The sequence below is a fragment of the Acinonyx jubatus genome, chromosome D2, assembly GCF_027475565.1.
Source record: "Acinonyx jubatus isolate Ajub_Pintada_27869175 chromosome D2, VMU_Ajub_asm_v1.0, whole genome shotgun sequence".
NCBI lineage: Eukaryota > Metazoa > Chordata > Mammalia > Carnivora > Felidae > Acinonyx > Acinonyx jubatus.
In genome coordinates, this window is record NC_069393.1 from 755,376 (window position 1) to 779,035 (window position 23,660).

Sequence of the window (23,660 nt, forward strand, 5' to 3'; positions counted from 1 at the left end):
CAAACACTCAGGAAACAAAGTGGTAGGAACCACGGCGAGGGCAGCGACACCTCTGTGATATTTAGCTATCTTCTTGTAATTAATTTTTATCTGCCTCATCCCTCCTTCTGAACAGGAGCCCCTTGAGGGCAGGTGCTAATCTGTCCACTCCATAGCACAGTTCCTTGTCCGTGGTAGGGGCAGGGGATACTTATTTCTTGCACAGAAGCAACTAATTACAATGTTTCTGTGGGACTACGGACAATACTGATTCCACCTTTAGCCCTCCATCTTGTCCATGTTTGCTCCATGACCTCCCTTGTGTTCCGGGCCCCTTGAAGATTAACATACATACCTTAGAAATGACCACCAAGGCTGGGAGGGACGGAGGCTTGCTTTGGCCTCCCATAAATCTTGTAGAGATAACATAGTCTTTCCCCTGCGCGATGCCTGGATGGTGCCACGAGATCTAATTACAGGTTCGCGGTCAGGTGCATGCAAGCCCTTTGATCTCCCTATAATGCCCTATAAAATCTCTAGACTAAGGTGTCAACTTTGCGGAGAATATTTGTGCAGCTGCCTGGATGGTCGTCCACCCGAACTCCCATCAGTAAGTTACCTTGAATAAAACCGTGTGTAAACTGAATGGAGTCACCTGCTTTGTTTTCCAGTCTTTCAATGCTGTCTCAGTTTGGGGGATACTTTACTATCCCTCCCTCACCTCCTAACAGTTTATAAATAGAAAATAAAAAAGACAGTAACAATCTTAGGTAAGGAGGAAACGAAGGGAACTTGTAATTACTACTTACTTTATTTGTGATGTCAGTTTTTTCCTTATTTCTGAATCTCCAAAGCCAAATTCTAGTGAGACACTGAATGTAATAAAGTTCTATAAGAAGTGACAGACACAGATAAAGTTCACTATAAATTTTAATCCAGGATATAAAATGTTCCCTAAAGACACAATTGAACATTTTTGTATTAGAGAATAAAATGTAATGATCAAATTCAATTTCGTCAATACTTCTATGGCACAAAGAGATCCACCCTTGTCGTTGTGTTTTGCCTGTTTTCTGAGAACCACACCATAACAGCAAATTGTATAAAGAATGCAAGTAAAGGTTGTGAAAATGATTGTCACAGATGTACTGCTTCCTAATCCAAAGAACATGGAGTTCGTTCATTCACTGAGTTCACTTTATTCAATAATAAACTCCTTTATGTAGAATGAAATCTAATACTCTGTGCTTATCATGAAGTAGTGATTTCTCCTTCCAGTATAATCAGTGAACTATAAATATGTAGAACAAGGGAAAACCTCTATTTTCATTACATCAACATAGTTATTTCTTAGATTCTGGCATCGTCAATGTAAAAAAAAAAAACCACTTTTTCTTCAGGCAACAACAAATTAACAGCACTGGTTTGAAATATGGCAAATCTAACGGCTCTCAGCATTGCTTTATGAGTTCCGAGGCATTTGGGTGCATAAAACTATAACCATAAATAAAAATGACTATTGTCCTCTTTTTAGAAGAGTGACAAGTTCTTAACGTTTCATGACGTTGTACAGAATAGAAAGAACTAAGCTTTCTTCAAATGTTTTAAGGCTGAAAATTATTTAGGTTTTTGCCTCATTGAGTGAAATTTCAAATGTATTTAACTGATGAAAAGTAACATTTGGTGAGGAATTATACATTTTTTAAAGATAATTGTCAAAATACATGCCTTTGGGTGACTTCAATGTAGAATTCATTTTTACCTCTTAATAATACCTGGCAGTTCATGCCTCACTTCCCACAGTAACAAATGCATGAATAATGAAAATAGAAGTTTTCTTATTCAAAGGATGGGCTTCTTAACCCTTTTTAAAACTCGTCAGGCTTTCGCGTGCTAAGGATTTTGAAAGCCACACACATTCAAACAGTCTCATCCCAGAGGAACACATATTCCTAAACTCTCATACCTCTGAAAATACAGGAAGTATGGAATGTAAATATTCCCATCTTGTCATGTGATGTTTACGATTTCTGTGGGTCTGTATGTGAGGTTCACTTCATGAGATTACCAGAATTTAAAAAAAAGGGAAGATATTCATCTTCTAGTAAAATTAGACACAAAGGAGGTAGAATACTACCAAGAGGATTACACAGTAATTGGAAAACTCACCTAAAATAATTAAGCCTTTTATTTAAAATCCCCTTTTAAAAATTGTCATGTGACAATAGTTTCAATCTGTAATGGCAGGTAAGAAAAAACAAACGAAGTGCCACGTTATATTAACTAAAGTATTCCAAGATAAAAGAAAGTAAAACACCTGAAAATAATCTCAGTGCTAGAGACATTTAGAAAGTTACCATGATTAAAACTCTGAATAAAAAGGTCTTGAGAACAGGTGCATCTCAAAACAATATTTTACCCACCCTGGGAAAAAACAGGCATACTTAAGATAACTTGCAGTGTGACGCCCAGATTTCACATCCTCTCTAAGTTCGTTTATTCCTGTGACCATGTTTCGCTCTAAAGTCTCTCGCGTTCACTTCATCGGTAACTACTTCTTTATGCGGACTCAACTTTGCTTGTTCATTAATCTTCTGTATATCCCGTTGGGTTTTGAAAGAAGTTCTTCATGTCTCCCACGTTCTGTGATCTTTCCTTGGTCAAGAACAGCCACCGTATTAGCATTCTTAATGGTGGACAGACGGTGGGCAATAATCAACACCGTCCTACCTTCCATGAGTCGGTCCAGAGCTTCTTGCACAAGGTACTCATTTTCAGCATCCAGGGCACTTAAACAGGAAACCCACATGAGAAAGCAAAGCTGTCAGTGCCACCCATACTGCGTATTTACGTGCTTCCTGTTGGACACACAGCTGTCCTGAACCGGCAGTGAATTTTCACTGCGATCAAAATGACAACCTCTTGGGTTTACTATCTACCTCTTACAGCGTAAAGATACTACAAAGGAAGCTCGGAACCCTTGATTTCCACACAACTTGCGGGACCGCTGCTGAGCAGAGTGACTCGGGGCTCATCACAAACGCATCTAGGTTGAGACTAGAACACTCAACTTACGACTCAGCCTGTCCACTGGCCTCATTAAGTCACACTCGGGCACTTTAAAGTGGAAGGGGGGAAAACACCATTTTTCAGCTGTATCACTTTGAGGTAAGGAGTCATATTTGGTAAAGGAAGAATGTGGCTTATACAATCATACATACGATTAAGATATCCTCACCTGGTTGCTTCGTCTAGGAGAAGGATTTTGGGATTCTGAAGAAAGAAAAACGTTAAAAAGAAAAGGAACACAATTTTATTAGGAAAACACAAACTCTCAGGAATAAAAAAAAAAAAGAAGTATTGATACGTGACACAACGGGGATGAACCTTGAAAACATTCTGCCAAGTGAAAGAAGCCAAACCCAAAATTCTACAAACTGTAGGACTCCATTGATCTCAAATGTCCAGAAAGGCAAATCCAGACAGATAGAAATTACAGTGGTGATGGCCTGGGACTAGAGGTGGGGAGGAGAAAAGCTACAAGTGTGTATAAGGGAATCTGGGGTGATAGAAATGTTCTAAAATTGGACCATGTGACAGTTGAACAATTGTAAATTTCCTAAAGGTCGCTGAAAAGTACATTTAAAACTGGTGAATTTTATGGTATGCTTCAATATAGCTGTTTTTTAAAACCTTACCTATGAGGGTGCCAGGGTGGCTCAGTCAGTTAAGTGTCCGACTCGATTTTGGCTCAGGTCATGACCTCACAACTCGTGGGATCGAGCCCCACATCAGGTTCTGAGCTCACAGCTGGAGCCTGCTTGTGATTCTCTCTCTCCCTCTCTGTGCCCCTCCCTCACTCTCTTTCTCTCTGTCTCCACCCCTCCCTCACTCGCACTCTCTCTCTCTCTCTCACAATAAGTAACCATTTAAAAAAAAGTTTTAGGGGCACCTGGGTGGATCAGTTGGTTAGATGTCGGACTCTTGATTTTGGCTCAGGTCATCTCATGGTTTGTGAGTTCAAGCCCTGCATCGAGCTCACTGCTGTCAGCACAGAGCCCTCTTACAAATCTCTCTCTTTCCCTCAGTCTTTGCCCCCTCCCTCATTCATGCACTCTCACTCTCTCTCAAAAAATAAATGATAAGTAAACTTAAACAAAATTTTTTTTCATAAAAAACGTTTTAAAGTAAAACCTCACCTATGACCCTGAGGAGAACAGTTATACAACAAAGGGGAAGGCTATCATTTGCTAAGAAATACAATGTCTGGGGCCTTAAGCTAAAATGGATTTCCCTCTCTTCTTAGGAGTCCTGTATAAGTATTTCCAGTCTGTACTACTATTAAGTTGAGCAGGTGACTATAGACGATACAAAGAATCATACTTGTATTGTTTGATATTTTGAATTAATCACTGTTTCACTCATTAGACTGTATACTTCAGGATGGAAGGTTCATGTGCCAAACTTCTCCCCCTCCAACAACTCTAGCATAGTCCTGGGCTCCTCATACCCAAGAAGAAATACTTGTTAAATTGGGACGAGACGTACCGGGTGGAACACTCCCCACCCATCTTTCACCAGAACTCTCAACCACGTACCTCGCCTCCCCCTCCAAAAAAACAAAAGGAAGAAGAGTAGTAAATTACAAATGATAAGCTCCCTAATTAAAAATGATAACAAGAACAACAAAAAATCCCGGCCAAGTGGCTTGAAGCTTACCTTAAGCAGAGCACGGGCAATTGCAATCCGCTGTTTCTGTCCACCTGACAATGACAATGTTTTTTTTTAAAAAACTTGAAAGCCTTAACAAAAATTCTTGGTAATAGGATTTTCTGATCAGCTACGCGGCAGTTTGAAGACAGCTTCTTCCAGTTAGTCACAGCTGAGGTGGGTCGGGGGACAGAGACCTCTGTTTAAAATATACTGTCGCCTCACCAACCTCAAAATTAGTAACAAACATTATTATCGTAGCTAACATTTACTGAGGAGTTCTGCTGTGCCGGGCATTGTCTGAATGTGTTACGATGTTATCTCGTTCAATCTTGAAAAAATCCTATGAAGTAGATTCTGTAATCATTCCCTTTTCACGGATGAAAAACCAAGGCAGAAAATAATCAGTCTGAGGTCTATAGTTGGTAGGTGGCAGAGCGGAGGTCTGAACCAACAGCGAAGGCCTATGCTCTTAACCGCTACATGTACCGCTTCCCTTGCAGAACATCCCATGTGGCAAGGAAACCAGAAACTCAAGACATCAAGGGGTCTCTGAACAGTATGTGAAGGGGATGGGAGCCGATACGGGAGCAGAGGGCAACCGTGGTGCTGGGGCCTGTCATTCTGCTGCTCTACCTCAGGGCGCTACTCCCGACACCTTCCGTCCTCATGCTGTCCTCTTGTCTTTCCTTTCCTGGGGGACAACAGGCACAGGGAGCAGTCTGCGTGCGTGCACAGAACAGGAGAAAACCAAGAGAATAAACCACCGGGGCGCCTGGGTGGCTCAGTCGGTTAAGTGTCCAACTTCAGCTCAGGTCATGATTTCGCACTTTGTGAGTTCGAGCCCCGCGTCAGGCTCTGGGCTGATGGCTCAGAGCCTGGAGCCTGTTTCGGATTCTGTGTCTCCCCCTCTCTCTCTCTGCTCCTCCCCCACTTGCACTTTGTCTGTCTCTCTCTCTCTGTCTCTCTCTGTCTCTCTCTCTCTCTCTCTCTCCCCATCCAAATTAAATAAACATTAAAAAATCTTTTTTAAAAATATTTACTCTCTGGCCCTTTAATGAAACTCCTGGTCTAACGGGCAAAGTACAGAGTGGGGAATAAAGAATTCTTCAATTTCAGTTCTGTTCCTGATTCACAGCCTCTGCCTCCCTGCACAGATCATCTTGCTACCCTGTGTTTGTCTTCTTTTCTGCAAAATTCAAGGATTTCAAGTTGCAAAACACATTTTTTCTCAGGTGAGAAAAAAGCTGCTGTGGCTATTACTCAGTGGGACACTGCGTGGGAATCTGGGAACACCTTTGGGGTAGAAAGTGAAGGACACTGGGGAGCAGTCCACATACAGAAGAAATTTTAGAAAATGGAAAGGCAAATTGCATAAACTCTAAGGACAAGAGCCTAATTAGAAATTTATACTGCCATACGAAATGCTGGAGAGTTCTCTGGAACAGCAAGTTTTCGCTACAAAGCAGTAACAAAAAGGTACCTGAGAGAAGAACGCCCTTTTCTCCGACCACAGTGTTGAATCCTTGGGGGAAATTCCGGATGAAAGCACCTGCATTGGCTACATCAGCCACTTTTTCTATCTGCTCGGCAGTCACCGAGGAGGGGTCGTCCGCACCATAAGCAATGTTCTCAGCAATTGAGCAAGAAAACAAAACTGGTTCCTGCACATTGGAAATACAACATATTTATTGCAAATTTCAACACAGACTTCAAACATATCTAGTAAATATAGTGAAGCTTAATACAGTACTTATATCTAAGAAACTATTAAATTGCTCCCCAAGAACACACAGTCGGCCGCTGAGTAACATGAGGGTTAGACGGGTGCTGATCCCCGTGCAGTCAAAAATCTGAGTATAACTTTCGACTCCCCAAAAACTTAGCCACTAATAGTCTACTGCTGACTGGAAGCCTTACTGATAACATAAAGCAGGTGATTACTATGTATCTTGTATGTTCTATGTATTCCATACCGTATTCTTCCAATAAAGCAAGCTAAAGAAAATGTTATTAGGAAATCATAAGGAAGAGAAAGCACATCCACAGTACTGCACTATAAAAATCCACATATGAGTGGCCCCATGCAGTTCAAACCCATGTTGTTCAAGGGTCAGCTGTATACTGTTTTCTCAATTCTACTCCCTCATTCTCCATAAATTCGCCCAGCTGACTTCTAAAAAATTCATGTTGTTCCATGAACAGGATTGATTTCATCATTATACTGCAGGAAATGAGATTCCACAGCAGGTGCCTGGCACACGGTAGACACTTCATAAATGCAAGCTCCTCCCCTTAGGAATTGTCAGGTATGGAAGATGCCGAGTCCACCTGAATTTTCCAGCTGTGGGCTTCCCACTGAGAATCAAGGGGGGAATCCATCTCTATTCATTACTTTTAGAAATATACACAAACCAGGTGGGAACATGACATTTTCACAGAACCCTGTGGAACAGTCCTGAGAAGCAAATAAACCTCCAGCTTCTTTTCTTCATCCCTAAACAATATGCACTACTGGTATACTTATACAACCAAGCAACCCCCCGCCCCTGCTGCTCGCCTAGGGGAGTGGGGGCAGGGGTAAGGTCTGAGGGGAGGCTCAGATTTGTCTGCTGTGCACATAGCCTGGTAATAAAAATATAAACAACTGCGTCAAAAATTCCCTGCACCAAAGGGTCTCGTGAAAACAGCCCCATCAAAGCCGCCGTATTACACTAACATTTTGCCTCGAAATCCGCGACCTCTTTGCAAGGAGACGCTGGCTCTTGCCCGAATCTTGGCTTGCTTACTATCCCTGAAGCCCATTGTGGAAAACCATAGACTGTGCTGGTGACCAAGATGGGAACTGTGGAGGAGTCAGTAAAACGTAGAAAAGTTCTATTGTTTTCTCCTCACCCTCTAGACTATCTGCTCTACAAAGTAACATGAGTCCCCAGCTTTTGATAAAAATCGGTTTCGATTGGATCAAGTGTTTAAGGTCTGCAAGATACAGCTCTGTTTCCAAATCTACAAAACCTGTGGGTGAGATCAGTTCGGTACATCTGGAAAACTTCCTTCTCTTTTGGGAGGGTCAGTCTAAGGCAAAAATAAATAATAAAAGCAAAGTGAAAGGACAAGTACAATAAAAATAGAAACCTCTCTTCCTACCTGACTCACTGTCCCAATCTTGGATCTCAGCCAGACTGGATTTAGCTGACGGATATCATGGCCATCGAGACTGATAGTTCCTTGTAGAGAGGAGAGGAAAGTCACGGAGTGTCACGGGGCCAATGACTCATGAAAACAGAGAAAGGATCTGGTGGAAAAATTCCACACTCGGTTCTTTCAAAGATTACAAGTACATTCAAAATCTCCAAACGGAATCTAAAATCAACATGTTTCATGGAACTTCCGTGTCTCCCGTCTCCCTGCGGCGGGTAGCTGACCAGCCCGTCTCCTCGCTCATCCATGCAGCTCACTTTGCTGCAATGGCTTCCTTTCTGGAATGACTCAGGGCCCCACAAGAAGATGCACCTGTGCGAAACTGACTCAGGAGAGAGTTACATGGAAGGGGGCAAGCAGCGAGGTGTCCATTGGCTGTCACAGACGCTGGCGGTGGTGGCACAGCTCTGAAGCTGGCACCTGTGACAGTGGCTGCCTCATCCTGGAGCTTGCGGGCCACGTCAGCATCAGCAACCACCTCAAAGGCCTGGTTCTGCAGTGAAGTTACAAGACGTGTCCTGGAAGTTTAACCCCGCCAGTGATTTTTTTTTTTTTTTAGCTCTTTTATTCTTCCTTAAACTATCTCTTCCTGCACAAATGCAGTTGGAGGAGAATCATTATCCGCCACCGAGAATCTGATACCAGAGCAGAACATCTAAATAATCAGATGTAACCCTGCGACCCTCGCTAACAGAATTAATTCTACGACGCTCAGTAATGCTTGGTGATGACGATGATGGTGACTCAGAAATGCCATTCCTTCTCAGTGGTGTGGGATTCTACAAGCCAGCTGTAAACGTTCGCCAACTGGCAAACATCTGAGGTCTTTGGCTTAAAAAGTACAAGTGTATATATATTTATATATAGTCTACCCAAGGCTGGAATTTATGATAAGGCAGTTTATGATAAAGAAACCACAGGCTTAATATTCTGACTTGCTTTGCATTCACTTCACTAGGATTTTTCTCAATTCAGAATTTTATAGCAAGTAGAGTGAATCAAAATGGGGATTCCAGAGGCAAACAGTGGAGCTAACACCCATTTTAATGCAGTTGGCTATTCTGTGGGTCAGGATCCGCAAGTCAAATACTTATCTGGCACACAGCCAGCTCTCTCATTGTTTTAACCAAAAAGCACAGCTACAAAAGCCATGAGACGTATTCATTTTAAATTAATGATGTGGTTTTTTACTAACAAGCAGTTGTTTTCTTGTTGAGAAACATCCTTGTTGTCTCAATCCAGAATGAAAGCCATACATAAGGACTATCTACTTCAGGCTCTGATATAAAGAAGGATATAGACTTTATAATTATGTGTGGTGATGGATGTTAACTAGACCTTCCATAAGATATACATACAGCAAATCAGGTTGTACACCCGGAACTAATATAATACTATATGTCAATTACATCTTAATTGACAAAGGACATAAGGAAGTAAAATAACATGTTCTCTGCTCTAAAAGATGCTATGATCCAGTTAAAAACAAAATAAAAACCAGGGTGAGAAAAATCCATTACAAAAATTCCTACTACCTCAAAATGACTTCAAGAAAGCAGTCACAAACTAGAAGTGAACCACGGACTGCCAAATCACCGGTCTGCACGCTGGCCACGGGGCAGTTCACGGGAGCATGCAGCCCGAAGGCTTCCAGAGAAGCTTTACAAGCTGAGCGGCTGGCACAGAGAGGCACTTACTCTGCGGCTGCTGGGCAGTGATGCTCTGCCACACGTGGGGCACCTTCCCGTAGCTGCGGGGCAGCCCTGCCTGTCCTCTCCCAGGATGGGGGCGTCAGAAGGAGACACCGGCACAGGAGAGGAGGCAGAATTCAGGAAGTCGCTCGGGACTTGAAGAGGCCAGACAGGAACTCTACAAACTGCCTGGCGGGGCTTCTGTGTACTCTTAAGAGGGACCCCCTTGTATAGGGGCTTCCTTTCCTGGGAACAAACCCTCTGGCATCCAAAAGTCTCACACTACAAGTCGTTGCATAATTTGGTCCTCTCCCAGAACACAGGGGTAGGGGGGCTCTGGAGAGGCCTCCCACCCTACCAGGCGATGACCCACTCACCAGAAATGGGGTCATACAACCTCAGCAGGAGGGACAGCACCGTTGATTTGCCAGAACCACTTGGGCCAACCAGCGCTGTGACCGACGCTGATGGGATACAAAGGCTGAAATCCTGGAATATAGGCACCTCCGGGCGAGCGGGGTAGGCGAAATGCACGTTCCGAAACTCCAGAGTGCCCTGGAAACTTTCCTGGTTTAAAACGACCCCTTCTGAAACAAGACAGAATACGAATTACTTAACGCAAAGATCGAACGGACAGCAGAACTCCATTCTCCTACTCGTCTGACTCCAGGAGGTGCCGGGCCACGGCCACCACACTCCCCCGGACTGTGAGCCCTTCCCGGGCAAGCCAGGGAGAGGCCTCCGTCTAACGCTCACCCGGAGCCTGCTCTGCACGCACTCTGTGCGAGGCACGATACCTCTGCGTTCGTCTGAGCCTCATGGCCTTGATGGGCAGAGGTGACTGTCCCAGTTTTACTGATGGGACACGGAGTCTCAGAGACAACCGCCTGCCCAAGCCAACGGGCAGCGGCGCGACCGTCCACCCGTAGGGCAGTCTGGTTTCGAAGCCGATTGCCTCCCCGCTCTGTGCCGCCACCTCAAGTTCCTCGGGTGCAGGGTTTATCTTCTCTTCTCTAAATGTCTTGAGAGAAGGATGACAGAGGGCTGAGCATTGTACACCAGCCGCAGAGCCAGAGGGATCCGAGGGCTGCTCTGTCCTCGTATTCCTCACCCTGCCGATGACTCGGGAGAAGCCACTCCATCTCCCTCAGCCGGGCTTACTTCCTCCAGCCTGTCACACTGGAGAATACTGGGGCTGAGCAGCAATCAGTGTCCTGGGAGTCAGCGAGTGACGGGGTGGCCACTGCTTCTAGGTCACGTAGCTCCCCGGAGCGCTAGCTTCTAGGGAAGGAGTTGACGAAGGAGATGGCTCTAGCCAATCAACACCAGCATCCGCTAGCCCACCCCCCTCCCCAAGCCAAGAAATTTGGAGGCTTTTAATGTGTGACCTGCCTTCCTTTCCCCCCGCCCCGCCCTCACCCCAACACAAACATCAAAAGCACTACAGAAGACAAATCTGGCGGAATGGCCAGGGCCCTTCCCATCTGTACCCCCGGGTGGTACTCGCTTCCTTCCTGCTGCTCTTGGTAACAAATCACCGGCAGGACTGACACACTGCATGGTCAGCCCCCACGCTTCCTTTGTCCTTCCCCTCCCACCACCTGCCCCTCTGATCACCCTTTCCGTAACGTGGCAAGGACAACAGCCTTGTCATGCTCAGCCTTCACAGGTAGAGCTGGGCTAACTGTCCCAAGCCACATTTTTTTTTTTAACTGTTTAGGTATTTATTTTGAGAGAGAGAAAGAGAGAGAGCGCAAGCGAGCAAGGGAGAAGCAGAGAATCCTAAGCAGGCTCTGAGCCGCCAGCACAGAGGGGAAGGGAGGGGGCTCAAACTCATGAACTGCGAGATCATGACCCGAGCTGAAATCAGAAGTTGGATGCTCAGCCAACTGAGCCACCCAGGCACCCCCAAAGCAACATTTGTCTAATCCCAGCAAAGAACAAACCCGTGGGATACCCACCGTCAAAAGGCAGCTCAGGCTTTCTCTCGAGGAGCTCCCAAAGGCGTCCCCCGGCACCCAGCCCTTTCATCAGCTCCGAGTAGAAAGAGCTCAGCCCTAAGGACAAGAAGCAAACATACTCATCACCAATGCCAGGAAACAACCATCTGCTACAGCCCTCTGCAAACAGTAAGGGTAACTTGCTTTTAATATAACATCTGTTCACTTTCAAACAGGATTTGAGGCAACTGCCTGGGAATCTGTACTCAAAATTCCCTCTGTCTCACACCCTTGTTTGCCTTCAGCTTCTCCTCCTGATTTCACTGATTTCTAATACAGATTTCATGTTTGATTGGGAATTTACAAATGCATATAGCCACAGTAATCAACCACTGAATTAAAATCACAACATTGCAGAGAAAAGCTACCTAGTGAAAAAACAGCAATACAAATAGAATATAATGCTTACTTAAAAGGAATATAAAACATCCCAATATTCATTTTAAATTCATATCTGCAAAATCAAACCCCATTTCAAGCACTCAACAAATACAACTTTTACTAGGCTAAAAACTGAAAAGGAATTTAGAAATGTTAAATTTTCCAACAATCTCTTTTTAAAGTCACCTTTGTTTTTGTTTGTTTGTTTTAATGTTTATTTATTTTTGAGAGAGAGAGAGAGACAGAGCATGAATGGGGGAGGGTCAGAGAGAGAGGGAGACACAGAATCTGAAGCAGGCTCCAGGCTCCGAGCTGTCAGCACAGAGCCCGATGCGGGGCTCGAACTCACGGACCGTGAGATCATGACCTGAGCCAAGGTCGGACGCTTAACCGACGGAGCCACCCAGGCGCCCCACGTTTGTTTGTTTTTTAAATAAGCTCCCCACGCAGCGCGGAACCTAACACGGGGCCTGAACTCAGACCCCGAGATCAATACCTGAGCTGAGATCAAGAACCGGATGCTTTACCGACTGAGACACCTAGGTACCCCAAAGTCACCTTTGAACTGTGAATGAATTAATGACTTAAAGCAAACAAACTCCAAGTACGCTAGGCCATGCCAACCGCAAGAACATATACTTGTAACATGCGGTAAGGATACCACAAAAATGCAATTCAGCTATTCTTTCTAAGGTATTTTTGTGCATTTTTTGTGGAAATCTGTGCAAGATACAGTGGATTAAACTCTTCGTGTTGAATTAAAAGTGCACCGGGCAGAAATAGATCCAGATAAATATCGTCCACTGATCTTTGACAAATGAGCAAAGGCAATTCAATAAAGAAAGGATGGTCTTAACAAGTGGTGCTGGAAAAACTGGACATCCACATGCAAAAAAAAAAAAAAGAATCTAGACACAGACCTCATGCCCTTCACAAAAATTACTCAAAATGGATCACAGACTTCAACGTAAAAAACAAAACTATAAAACTCTTAGAAGTTAACATAGGACAAATCCTAGATGACTCTGGGCTTGGTGATGACTTTGTAGATACAACACCAAACCCATGATCCATGAAAGAAAGAACTGACAAATTAGACTTCATTAAAATCAAAAACTTGTGCTCTCCAGAGAGAATGAGAAGACAAGCCACAGACTGGGAGAAAATATTTGTAAAAGACCCAGCTGACAAAGGTATCCACGATGTACAAAGAACTCTTCATACTCAACATTAAGAAAACAACCCGATCAAAAAATGGGCAGAAGACCTGAACCCAAAGACCTCACTAAAGATCTACAGGTGACATCACATGTCATCGGGGAAATGCAAATAGAACGAGATACTTCTGCACACCTAACAGAAGGATGAAAACCCAAGATTCTGACAACACCTAAAGCTGGTGAGGACGAAGAGCATTGGGAGCTCTCATTCACTGATGGTGGGAATGCAAGATAGCACAGCCACTTTGGAAGGCAGTTCCTTACACTGAACATACTCTTGCCTACGACCCAGCAATCTCACTCCTTTGGGTTTACCCACAGAGGGGGAAAACTCACGTCGGCACAAAAACCTGCCTGTGGATCTTTAGAGCATCTTTATTCATAATTGCCAAAACCTGGAAGCAATCGAGATGTCGTTCAGAATGTGGGTGGGTAAAGAAACCGTGGTATGTCGGACGATGCAATATTAGTCCGTGCTAAAACCAAACGAGCGATCAAGTCCTGAAAGGACACAGAGGAACACTAAATGCCACCTCTGAAATGAAAGATGCCTATCTGAACTAGATGACGCTCTGGAAGAGGTGAAAGTGTGGAGACAATAAAAAGATCACTGGTCACCAGGGGTTAAGGGAAGGGAGGAATAGGCAGAGCACAGAGGACTTTTAGGGCGGTGAAAGTATTCTGTATGATACTGTAATGATAGATGCATGTTCCAACCCATGGGATATACAACACCAGTGAATGTAATGTAAACGATGGACTTTGGACTTCGGGTGATAATCACCTGTCAGTGTTGCTTTGTCAATGATAACAAATGTGTCACTCTAGTGGGGGATGCTGATGGGGAGGCTGTGCTCGCGTAGAGGCAGGGAACATGTGGGAACTCCCTATACTCTCTGCTTAATCTTGTTGTGAGCCTAAAATTCCTCTAACAAATTTTCTATTAATAAAAAAGAAAAAAAGAAAAAAGGAGGGAAGGAGTTGGAGGTAGTTCAACATAGTGAAAATACAAACAAAGCAAAATGGCCCCGGATACACAACACGCGGTCCACCCATACAACGGAGTATTATTCAGCCGTGAAAAGGAAGGAAGGACCAAAGCACGCTACAATGTGAGCGAATTCTGAAAACGTGCTGAGTGAAACAAGCCAAACATACCAGGCCGCATATTGTGTGATTCCTTTTATGCGAACTCCAGTAAAGACGGGAAGACACAAAGCAAACTGTGGTTGCCAGGGGCTGGGGGAGGGAGGGATATGGAAACCGACTGCTTAACGAGTATGGGATTTTCTTTTTGGGCTGGGGGTGTGGGGGGTGACGAAGATATTTCAGAACCAAGGGGAGGCGGTGGTTGCACAACACTGTGAATGTACAAAATACCACCGGACTGTAGACTTTAAAACGGTTCACGGTACGTTAGGTGAATTTCACCTCAATAGAAATAAATAAGAAACGAGATATTGGGGTTCGCTAGGTAGATGTAAGGGCATTCTCTGGCACAAAACAAACAAACATGCTTTTCTTCAAACAGCCCTTCTGATCCTCTCTCAAATATACGTAGAATTTGTTGTATTTGTTTTTCAGTATGCTATTCTAAGCAGAAAACATCTGAACATTCTTTAACATTTAATTATTAAATACATTCTAATAAACAAAATAGGATTTCTTGCTTACAGATTCATCATGCGATTATTTTCAACAGTGAGCTTCACAAAAACCTTTAAAATCTGTTTCAGCTTCTTGAATCAAGTTCCTACAGCCTTAAGTACCTATCTAGGTTGTAAATGTGGGGACACCGTGTGGTCACAGATCCCCACCCATCTACCCGCACCTTTTCTCCCCCCTCCAGCCCCACATGGCACGTATTGTACCAGGCAGTGACCAGAGTCATGGGACAGCCTGTGGTTCAGAAAGCAAAGTTACCCTCAAACCTCGAGCACAGACAAAGCCTCAGCAGCAGCTTCCGTAACTGGGGGAGGGAATTAACTCCCGGTCAGTCACCCGGTACACCGTGTTTCCCACCTACTCCTGTACAAGACACAGCTGCAAACTTGTCCGGACAAAAAGGAAGGCAGTGAAGACCCCAAAACAGAGGTAGCTTCTGTCGGGTCAAGAATTTTGGAGAAAAGCAGGTGCGAGGAGCGGAGGGACTAAGAAAGATCAAAGCAGCTTGTGGCAGAAAACAGAACATTGGGGGAGGCTGGGGAGGACAGCAGACTGCGGTCAAGCGTGGGATGTGAAAAAAAGGCCCCAGAGAGGGTAAGTGGTAGAAGGTAAATCCACTCTCGGGCAGGACAGAAGACTGAAGGAACACGACCACCCAGGTGTGAGACCCTGTGGCCCAGCAGGCTCATCCCAGGGGTGGAGAGGAGAGCAACCCCACCTCACCGGGTCCTCGAGAACTGACCCTCTCACTTCCCAAGTCACTTAGCACCCTGACCGGTCTGAATCAGGTTTTTCTTCCAGAGCAGCCCGCAGAACTAACATGCTCTTTTCAGGGATCTCTCAAAATCTCAGTCCAGAAAATATCCTCACTTGCCTGCCAACGTCTAAGAAGAGCCTCTAGCTTTAACCCTGAAAAGAAACGTCTTGGGTGGAGATGCCACGGTGGGATGCCACGGTGGGATACCAGAGTTCCGCTGGCCAGACCTCAAGCTATTTATCTAACCTTTCTATCTCAGTTTTCAGGGAAGGAGGAAAACAAAAGGCAGGAAATCATTTGTCCCCTGTTGGCTGGGCATGCAGGCGAGGTACAGGAAAGAAAACTTTCATAGACTTCACACAGCTCTGTCTCCAAGAACTTGCTTCCCTTTGGCCAGGATTCAACAACAGAAGCTGAACTTCGAGAGATTCTTGACCAAGACAAGTGACTCTGCTTCACGCACTTTCTGATTTATACTTACGACTGTTCATCAGTTTTGAATGTGGTTGACTTCGTACAAAAGGAATTTTATTTCACGGTGATTTGTCAGTCGGGTAACTACCAGAGCCACAGGAACCGTGGGTTTTGTGTGCACACCTGTTCAGCACTGTCCTTCCTTCCACCTCCTAGGTCCCAGAGCCCCCACCTGCTGGTCCCACCTCCTAGGACCAGAGCCAGCAAGCCGTGTTAGCATGCAAGTTGGAAAATACGGCTCCAGTATGACCCTGAGCTCAATGAGCCACGAGAGGCCTATGAAAATCCTCACCTTCCCAGCCAAGGAACTGCTCACCTACATGGCAAGATCGCGTCCATATCTTTACATCTTCTTTCAGCGGCAATCTGGACTAACATTCTAGGAAATGTTTTTCTCAGTTGAAGTTAACTGACGAGAGGTGGTGTAATGGCAAAGTTAAATTGTTACTGCAGAGACAATAAGCTGAGTTTTAATTTGTAACTCCCAAGCCTATTTAAATTATATACCTCCAATGCTTAATCCAACCCAGAAAGCATACATTAGGAAGGAAGAGAGTTCACCCACGGTCATGTGGGCACTGCCCATCAGCAGCCCTCCTTTGTACAGGACAGAAAGCACAATCAGGTTCCCGGAGAGCCCCGTCTGTCAAATGAAGAAAATGAAGACACCTCAGGTAGGAGCCAGAAACCTAAATGCAAAAAGCGTAAATATGGCCTATTGTTTCTTTTTTGCATTTAACTATCACAACAAGGTTTTCCCAGAACACTGAGTTTTAATCTGAATTTCAAATAAAAAACTACTTTGGAAAGATCACAGTATTGAAGGAAGTGATCTCATCAACGTGAAAACCTAGAAGCTAAGTCACCCAGCAGATTCCTATTTTACTCAATGGACTCGGTTTGCAAAGGAAAACACAATATTAAGGACTCCCTCCCTAACAACAAGACGAATGCACAGCAAGCATATGCATTTATGTATCTTAATGTGATGCCCTGAGCAAAGGCTAGACAAGTTGAAGTCCTGTCTCTGATCTGCCTTGAGCTTTGTTAGGTACATGGTCTTTGGTAATGCTGCCTCATCTGGGCCTGTTTCCTCTGTGTCCCTAAATCATGACCATTATTGAATCACCTCTGAAGTTCTTTCCCATTTGAACATGGTATAGATTTCCCACTCGCGGTGATTTTCTAGTTCAGTGTTGTATTTGAGTTCATTGTGATCAATGTGATCATTTTTGTCATACTTTTTTCTTGAAACACACTGAAGTTATTTTGGTTAATCCCCAGTGGGTCTCAAACTGCCTGCATCAGAAGCGACCTGGAGGCCTGTTAAAACAGATTGTTGCTGGGCGCAGCCCCAGAGCATTGGATTTGTAGGCCTGGGGTGCAGCTGAGGGTCTACACTTCTAGACAGTTCCCCGGTGAGGCGGACGTGGCTGGTCTGGGCCATGTTGGGGATCTGCCTGCCCCCACCGCTGCTTAGTCACATGTAGTGGTTTCCTCTTCTTTCACAAAAATGAACTCTCAGACCTAATCTTGAAGTGGAATAGAATTATTTTCTATTTACGGCAAAGTCAAGGGAATACAAATCTGTTTCAGTCGTAACATCTGTCCTTTGCACTCTTTTCAAAATGATCTACTTACTGCTCCAAAGAAGCCAGCCCGAGCAAACGCCTCTTTCCTTGCTAACTGCATCACGTGGTCCACTTTGCTGGTGTATTTCTCTATTTCTGTTATTTCTTTCCCAAAAGCTCGAACAGTTCTTATATTTCCAATACTTTCCTCAGCTAGCTGGGAGAATAATAAATACATTTCAGGGGAGGAAAGTCACATTTCAAGATTTCTAGAGCAAAGTTAAAATGGGGCTCTCATTTTTAAGACATTAAAAATAGATTACAAAGCAGAGTATATGAACAATTTTATTTTTGGAAACAAATATATTTTTGTTATATTTACACATTTACACGCCATATATATGTAGATAGAAAGGCAAGTGGGGGCTAATGGATACTGAAATATATATATATATTTTTAAAATTGACTTATTTTGAGAGAGACAGAGAGAGTACGAGCAGGGTAGGGGCAGAGAGAGAGAGAGAGAGAGAGAGAAAGAGAGAGAGAGAGAGAGAGAGAGCGAGAGAGAGAGAGGAGATACAGAAAGAATCCCAAGTAGGCTCTGTGTGGTCAGTGCAGAGACCAGTGCGGGGCTCGAACTCAACGAAACTGTGAGATTGTGAGTCGAAATCGAGAGTTGGATGCTTAACCGACTGAGCTACCCAGGTGCCCTGTGAAATATATTTTTATACAGAGAAAAAGATAGGTAAAAAGGATAGACTCCAAAATGTTAATACCATTCATTCTGAGAGGTAGAGTTATATGTGTTATTTTTTCTCTTGATATTTTCAAGTTTTCAATTATAAACACCCATGCTTTTTGTAACATGAAAATGTACCAGCTATGTTTAGTTTTTAAAAAATGCAATACTGGATAGCATTGCAAAGCTTCACTTCTCAATTAACGAAGGACAAAGCGTCACGCAGACATTATTTTCAAAATATAATGAGCTTTGCGATCCTATAAGAAACAGTGATGGTAAAGAACTAAAGAGTTCACACAATGTTTAGTCAAGTGGGATCTACTTCAAGGTGTGGGTAGTAATCTAGTCTAGAAGGCAGAGTATTTTAGGTTTCTAGGATTCTAGCCTATTCTAGAAGGATAGAATCTATAGGATTCTAGCCCATAGAAACCTAGTCTGGGTTTCTAGCCTTCTTGAGGGCTCCCTTAAGGAAAAGTGAAGTACTTTTTTGAAAAGCAGAAGCACATCTCCTCCAAGCGGAGACCACGTAAGGGAGGGGCTTTTACCTGAGTGGTCTGTGCCAGGGAATCCTGCATAACTTTGGTTAGCTTCTGTAGGTAACGTCCATAAATCACAGCAAGGACGGATATTGGAGGCACCACACTCAAAACAAAAGTGGCCAGTTGAGGTGAGACATAAAACTGTTAAAAACAAAAGCCAAAAGGTGTTAGGTGTTTGTTACACAGAGCAGCAAGACACTTTCATTACCTACTACAGGTGTGTGTGTGTGTGTGTGTGTGTGTGTGTGTGTGTGTGTGTTATTCAGACAACTTCAAGCTTCATAAAACCCCCTGAGTACTGAGCACACCACACAGGGGTAATACGGACAAAGCTGCTGAAGAAAGGATGGAAATATTTTACCGTCCAGTGCTGGACCACAGCCGGTACAGTGCTGTGTGCACATTAGACCATGCTGTCCAACGAGAGAGGGGGGGAAGGCAGGACAGGAGTGAAGGAAGGAGGCCCGGGCTGCTCCACGCTGGCCAGACCACACCAGGAATTCTGTATTCAAGTCTGGGTCCCCTCTAAGGCACTGAATGACCAGAGCAACGTCGCACTGAAATGGCCAAGACGGCAAAGACACCACAAAACCCCGTATCAATCGACAATCAGGTGAAAGTAGGACTAACAAGTGGAAGAAGAGTTGGAGCTGTTTCCAGGGCTCAGAGGACCGAAGTCTCGGCAGGAGGGATGTGGACTCAACATAAGAAGTTTCTAGCAACTGGAGCTGCTCGAGGAGGAAATAATCAACTTCTAGAGACATAACATAATGGGGCTCCTGCCAACCCTGCAGTTCGGTGATTGGATTTTCAATGGTACCAGCGTCTCTTCAACAAATGGTTAAAATCCGCCAAATCTCATCTGCACGGGAAATAGTATAGTCGGCATGAGGCTTTCTTAAAACGCTGAGGAAAAGTCGCAGACCGAAACGTACAGTGATAAATGGATCAGCCAATCGTTCATTCAACAGCCCGTTACTGAACGCCTACAGAGAGCTCACACTATTCCAGGCACCTGGGAGACAGCTGATCCATGTGGAGTTTTATCAGAGTGACAGCTAGATAGCAGATGGGTAAAAGAGAGAGACACACAGAGGATAACTGCAGGTGTAATAGGGTCTTACAAGGGCAAGCGCCCAAAGGCCCTGAGGCAGGAAGGTGGTGGGCACCTTTGACCACTTATGGACCCATCCACCCTGAGCACACAGGCCGTGCAGTCCAGCAGGTCACCTGCAGGCCATGTGCAGGGGCAGGGATGCAATCAAGGCAGGCCTCACAGTTCCGGCGCCTGAATCCGACAGAGCTCAAGCAAACCAACTGCATGGGGCGTCCTCTGCGGTGGGGCCGGAATAGCCATCAGAATGTCTCGGCACCACCCACCTCTCTCTGCTCTGGTTCCGTCCTTGGTAATAAGTCTTTGAAGCCTAATGCAGGGTCTTGTCACCAAAAAGGAGCATTTGGAAGAGCAGGAACACACATTTTTTTTTTTTAACGTTTATTCATTTTTGAGAGACAGAGAGAGACAGAGCACGAGTGGGGAAGGGGCAGAGAGAGGGAGACACAGACTCTGGAGCAGGCTCCAGGCTCTCAGCTGTCGGCACAGAGCCCGACACGGGGCTCGAACTCACAAACTGCAAGGCCCTGACCTGAGCCGAAGTCGGACACTCAACCGACTGAGCCACCCAGGCGCCCCAGGAACACACATCTTACTGTAGGAAGGAAGATCCCGTAATGTAAACTACTAAACTTGCAGTCTGGTATAGACATTACTAGGTTCTTGTCAGCAGACTTATCAGAGGTCAGGTCCAGGGAGCTTGTGAGAAACTAAGGCTACTTTTGTTCCTCCAGGGCTAAAAACCAGGTCCCAGGTGATGCCAACTCATGAGGCTGAATGTTGGTGCCCCCCCCAAAATTTATATGCTGAAGCCTTAACCCTACTGTGGCTATATTTGGAGATGGGGCTTCTAAGGAAGTAATTAAAGTGAAATGAGGTCATGAGGGTGGGGCCCTGATGAGATCAGGGTCCTTAAGAAAAGAGACCCCTAAGAACCTGCACGCAAGCACTGAGGAAAGGCCATGTGAGCACATGTCAAGATGGCGGCCACCTACAAGCCAAGCCAATAGAAGAGACTCACAACGAACCAACTTGGCCAGCACCTTGACCTTGGACTCCAACCTCTAGAATTGTAAGAAGTAAATCTCTGTCGGTTATGTCACCCGCTCTATGGTACTTTGTTAAGACAGCCTGAGCAGACTAAGGCCCCTTCTGATTAGCCATCGGACTTATTCTGAACTGTCTGAAACTGTTACAGGAAGAGGTTCCCAGCTTTTCCTGAGCCCCAGAACTATCGATATTTAGGAATGATGCGTTAGTGCAGGATGGGTCTTCTTGAGAAAACACGGGATTTCACAGCGGCTTTTCATTTCATAAACCAGATCTTACCGGCTCAGGTTGGCAGTACGTCCTTCTGCTCTGGACTGAGCGCTGCGTGGACACAAAGAGGACAAAAACCCAAGCTGCTCTACCTGGGAGATGGGATCAATTAGAATCTTCACTCTGGGGATCTAGGACTGCACTGCTCACAACAATAGGGCCACATGGCCACTGATCACTGCAAATGCAGCCAGTGTGACTGAGAAACTGAATCCCTAAGTTTGTTTAGCTTTCACTAAAATTTAAACTTAAAAACCAATATTTCATTTCTATTCAGTTAGGTCAAGTTTAGGTCAAGTTCTGGCATGTCAATCTACCTTTTCAATGGCAAACGTTATCAAATCTAAACACAGCTGAAATATTCCCAATGAAAATTTAGCATCCGGATTGAGATGCTCCATGAGTATAAAATACACATTGGATTTTGAAATCTTAACATGAAAAAATAATATTAAATATCAGATTAATGATTGTTAGAAAAATTACATGTGGAACTGATGCTTTGTTATACTGGATTAAGTAAAATACGTTATTAAAATTAATCTCATCTTGGGGGCATCTGGGTGGCCCAGTCAGTTAAGCATCTGACTTCGGCGCACAGTTTGTGAGTTCAAACCCCACGTCGGGTTCTGCGCAGACAGTGGAAAGTCTGCTTCCGATTCTCTGTCTCCCTCTCTCTCTGCCCCTCCCCTGCTTGCTCTCACTCTCGCCCTCTCTTAAGAATAACAAATAAACATTTAAAAAATCATTTCTTTCTGCTTTTTAAAATGTGTCGGGGCGCCTGGGAGGTGCAGTCGGTTAAGCATCCGACTTCAGCCAGGTCACGATCTCGCGGTCCGTGAGTTCGAGCCCCGCGTCGGGCTCTGGCTGATGGCTCAGAGCCTGGAGCCTGTTTCCGATTCTGTGTCTCCCTCTCTCTCTGCCTCTCCCCCGTTCATGCTCTGTCTCTCTCTGTCCCAAAAATAAATAAAAAACGTTGAAAAAAAATTAAAAAAAAAAATAAATAAATAAAATAAAATGTGTCTACTAGAGGGGTGCCTGGGTGGCTCGATCAGTTAAGTGTCAGAGTCTTGACTTCAGCTCGGGTCAGGATCTCACGGTGCGTGAGATCGAGCCCTGCTTTGGGGTCTGCGCTGACAGCACAGAGCCTGCTTGGGATTCTCTCTCCCTCTCTCTCTGCCTCTCCCTGCTCGCGCTCTCTCTCTCTCTCTCCCTCAAAATAAATAAATAACATTTATTTTCTCTCTCTCTCTCAAAATAAATAAATAACATTTAAAAATAATAATAAACTGTGGCTACTAGAAAGTTTAAAATGACCTATGTAGTTTGCATTACATTCTAGCGGCCAGCAGCACAGGTCTGAACAGAAACAGGGTTTGAAGAAGCAAGGCAAACAGACGACGGTGCTCAAGCCACCCGGTTAAGGCAGGAAAAGGGGCTGCGGGAGTAGAGAGAGCTCACTTCAGTGGAGTACAGACCCACTCGTGTACAGGATAGAGTTTATCGTCTTCCTTACGAAGAGGAAAGGAAACCATCCCTTGGTCTTATCAAGATAGCAATAGCAGCTCTACTGCATTTTTTGGTGGGGGCCGGGGGAAGGCGGGTGGAATGTAACTTATTTACCTTTCCTCTAACACACAGCTTGGCACTCAAAGCGCTCCTTCCACCTGTTGCTTTTTTCAGCAACATTCTTTCACACATTCTTAGAAAACCCAGGCAATAATGCAATCTTTCCTAAATGTTAATGGTGCACGCTCCAGATAAGAAGTCATCCTGGAGAAATGAAGGGCGCAGGAGGCCGCACAGGAGGAAGCGAGCCCCACATCCCCCGTGCCTCTGTGGCAGCACTCCTGGCTAAGTGGCTTACAGGGCGATGAGAACAGCTCAGCTAGAGCTCATCCCCTGACTGAGAGGCCCAGCGCAGGCCAAAGCCCTGACCAGAAGGCGCCGATGCCAGCCAGGCCGACGTACCATCATGCCAATGCCAATGGAAGCCTGGGCCCCGGCCCTGAGCCCATCCGACAGGTTTTCGGTAATTGAGCGCCCCAGGAGTGCGGTGTCCGAGGAGAGGCGGTTAATCAATTCTCCAGTGCGAGTCTTGTCGAAGAAAGCAACCTCCTGCCTCAGAAGAGAGGAGAATAACGAAGCCCTCAACCTATTCACAATGCGCTGACCTGCAAAAGCAAACAAGAACGGCATCAGCTTGGGTCGAGCCAGCTAACAGGCAGCGGCTCGGGCGGCTGTCGTCAACCTCCTCCCAGCACGTCTGGGGCCCTGCGTCCACCTGCCGGCAAC

At 45.0% G+C, this 23,660-nt stretch overlaps 1 protein-coding gene across 2 annotated transcripts in view; it reads right to left on the bottom strand.

Moving 5' to 3' along the window:
* Positions 1–891: 891 nt before the first annotated feature.
* Positions 892–23,660, bottom strand: part of ABCB10 (ATP binding cassette subfamily B member 10) — a 33,967-nt gene continuing 11,198 nt past the window's right edge. The window contains exons 3-13 of one of the 2 annotated variants that reach the window (XM_027047028.2): positions 23,337–23,539; positions 18,938–19,072; positions 17,720–17,866; positions 16,586–16,721; positions 11,543–11,638; positions 9,959–10,165; positions 7,837–7,916; positions 6,173–6,353; positions 4,699–4,742; positions 3,218–3,252; positions 892–2,768 (exon numbers count right to left, since the gene is read on the bottom strand). In XM_027047028.2, coding sequence (XP_026902829.1) covers positions 2,549–2,768; positions 3,218–3,252; positions 4,699–4,742; positions 6,173–6,353; positions 7,837–7,916; positions 9,959–10,165; positions 11,543–11,638; positions 16,586–16,721; positions 17,720–17,866; positions 18,938–19,072; positions 23,337–23,539 — 1,484 coding nt within the window. In that variant the 3' untranslated portion in view covers positions 892–2,548. Of the gene's footprint in view, positions 2,769–3,217; positions 3,253–4,698; positions 4,743–6,172; positions 6,354–7,836; positions 7,917–9,958; positions 10,169–11,542; positions 11,639–16,585; positions 16,722–17,719; positions 17,867–18,937; positions 19,073–23,336; positions 23,540–23,660 lie in introns of both variants that reach the window. The other variant, XM_015082437.3, reaches the window with a different exon arrangement.